General features: G+C 53.1%; 1 protein-coding gene across 1 annotated transcript; it reads left to right on the top strand.

Moving 5' to 3' along the window:
* Positions 1-255: 255 nt before the first annotated feature.
* GLOTRDRAFT_134588 (uncharacterized protein) lies at positions 256-1,983 on the top strand (the record flags this gene model as incomplete). Its single annotated transcript, XM_007873546.1, has 4 exons — positions 256-297; positions 515-1,181; positions 1,239-1,321; positions 1,372-1,983. 4 exons carry the CDS (start codon positions 256-258, stop codon positions 1,981-1,983), a joined length of 1,404 nt encoding a protein of 467 aa, XP_007871737.1.
* Positions 1,984-2,501: the final 518 nt, after the last annotated feature.

Here is a 2,501-nt window from a genome sequence, read left to right as displayed (position 1 = left end):
TGAGGCAGGCATGCCAGCCCCTCCTATCAAACAACAAAACATCGAAGTTGAGTTGATTTGCTTACTGGTTTCCCTTAGCCTCTGCTTCTCCCCACTTTGTATGTCCATCCCAGGCCTGAGGAAGTGGCGGCGGCGGTGTCGAGAGTGTCGACAGCAGGCAGAAGCACAACGCGGGACTTCGCGTCTCGCGCGCGTCGGCTTGTCTCTGAGGCTGCCTCGCTCGGGCTCTAGAGCATAAAATAGTGTCAGTAAAACATGGCTTCCGGGGTTTTCATACCCGCGGATTACGATGAGGTGGTTAGCGAAGCGCGACAATGTGTGTGTCGACGTCCGCGAGTGACTTTGCACGACGGCCACCGCCGCCGGCGCGCTCGGTGGCTGTGCTACCGCTGTAGGCAATCGTCGTCGATGTTCAAGCAAATGAAAAATTCTCGTCCCCTCCTCTCTCTGTCTCTCTCTCTTCCAACTACTAGCATAGTGTTAGAATTCGAGTATTTGATAGTTTACTAGATAGCCTGTAATGTCTGAGTCACTTACACCTCCCCCTCCTTCTCCTGCTGTTTCTGAGGCTGAGTTGGACTCTGGAGCTGTTGCTCCTTCTAACCCTGGCTCTCCGCTGTCTTCCCCACCTGTGTCTGATGCTCCCCTGCCTGCTCCAAATGCTCCTGTACCAGCTCCACATGCTCCACCCCCTCCACCTGCTGGCAATGCTCCCCCACCTGCTCTCCGACGTAGCCGTCGGCACAAACGGGAGATGCCTGTTGTGATTCGCAGGTCCCGCGATAACACCCCAGAGGACGAGGTGACTCCACCTGTGGATCCTGCTCCTGTGGTGCCTACTGCTGGCACCGTAGACCCTCCTCCTGGAGTTGCGCGCCCACCCCATGTCCGTAAAGAGCCACCTGCCCCAGTACGGTCCAAGGTGATCAAGCCACAGCGCAAGAATGTGAATAAGGCGCATTACGAGAAGTCTGTGGCCATTGCCAATGCCCATAAACAGAAGCGTGTGCAGCAGGCCGAGGTCATCGATGCCATCCAACAGGATAAACAGATCCCTACGTTCTCCAAGAGCTTCCAAGGTGCTTCAGCAAAGGATGAGCGGGCAGCAGCCATTCAGTATGAGTATGATACAAGATTGCTGTATTGTGCAAAGACCAGGAGGGGGATATGTGAGAACTGCCGTAGGTGTTTTCTCTGCTCTGGTTGAGAGCTCAGCTTATATGTTGCTTTGATTCTAGCTCAGTCAGTGGCTCCAACGTCCACCTGTGCAGCTGGGCGTACCATCATTCTCTGGCGACCTCAGCCAACTTCGCAAGCAGATGTAAGTCTCTTGATTGATCTGTTCCATGGCTTTTACTCATGGTTTTACAGGGTTCCCAGCCTTCAGTCCAGTTCACGTGTATCCATTGGGACTGCCTTTCAGTTGATGCACGTAAGCGCTTTTACCTGGCTCCTGTCAGGCGACGAGAAAGGCGACTGGGCGAGGAGATGAAGACCAATAACCTGCAGAACCTGGATGTGTCCAAACTCCGTCCAGCAGACCTGAGGTATGTTCTTGACGACATCAGGGACTGCCACGATGGTTGTGGTCAGCAGGCGAGAAGCCTGGCACGCGAAGAGACCAAGAAGCTGCTCACTGCGAAGAAGCTCACCATAGACAAGCATAGGGCTGAGTACCGCAAGACGCGTAGTGAGGGGCAGAAGATCAAGATGGGTGCTACCAAGACAGCAAAATCTGGAGGTCTGGCTGCGAAGCATCGCCTCAAGTGGGAGAAGAGACAGAAGGCAAAGGAGAAGAATGGTAAGGGCAAAGGCAAGGATCAAGGGGAGGATGAGTTCATGGAGGTGGATGATGTGGACAAGGGTGAGGGGTCCAGCAAGAGGAAGGAGGCTGAGGAGGAGCCCTCCACTGAGGAGTCAGATGATGAGCCTATGCAGGGAGGCAGGGAGTCCTCTGACAATGACTATGTGCCTGAGTTCTGATTGCGCTCCTTGACTTAGCTCCATCCCCTTACTTTCCATTTAATTACCTTCTTGTTGATCCCTTTGCCTTGGATTGGTTAGTCTCTCTTTAATGCCTGCCCTAGTTGTTCTCCCTGTACACTCCCTTACACCCACACTCATTCGTAGCATAAAGCTGTCTTAATCCAGTGCATACTGTGTCTTGAGATGTGTTAAAGCAAGGATGGGAAGCCGTTCCCAGCTCGGGAGCCACAGACAGATGTCCGGGCAGCTTCGTAGCATATAAATACATGTTGGCAGCTCATGAACAACTGAACCTGACTTGAATCGCTTCAGAATTGACCGAGATCAAGCGGTGGCAATGTATACTGCACTTGTGCAGATGGCGCTTGAACAGCAAAACCAGCAGGTCATGCTGGCCTCTCTGGTGGCTATAAAATATGACTCTACACACTTGAATGAGGGTGTAGAATCATCCCTGACACCAGCGGACTGAGTACTGGCTAAGCACCAGCTGTCCGATCCCTCCTGATGTTTAT

This window comes from Gloeophyllum trabeum, assembly GCF_000344685.1.
Source record: "Gloeophyllum trabeum ATCC 11539 unplaced genomic scaffold GLOTRscaffold_00310, whole genome shotgun sequence".
In the NCBI taxonomy this organism is placed as follows: Eukaryota; Fungi; Basidiomycota; class Agaricomycetes; order Gloeophyllales; family Gloeophyllaceae; genus Gloeophyllum; species Gloeophyllum trabeum.
This window is presented reverse-complemented; position numbering and strand designations above follow the sequence as displayed.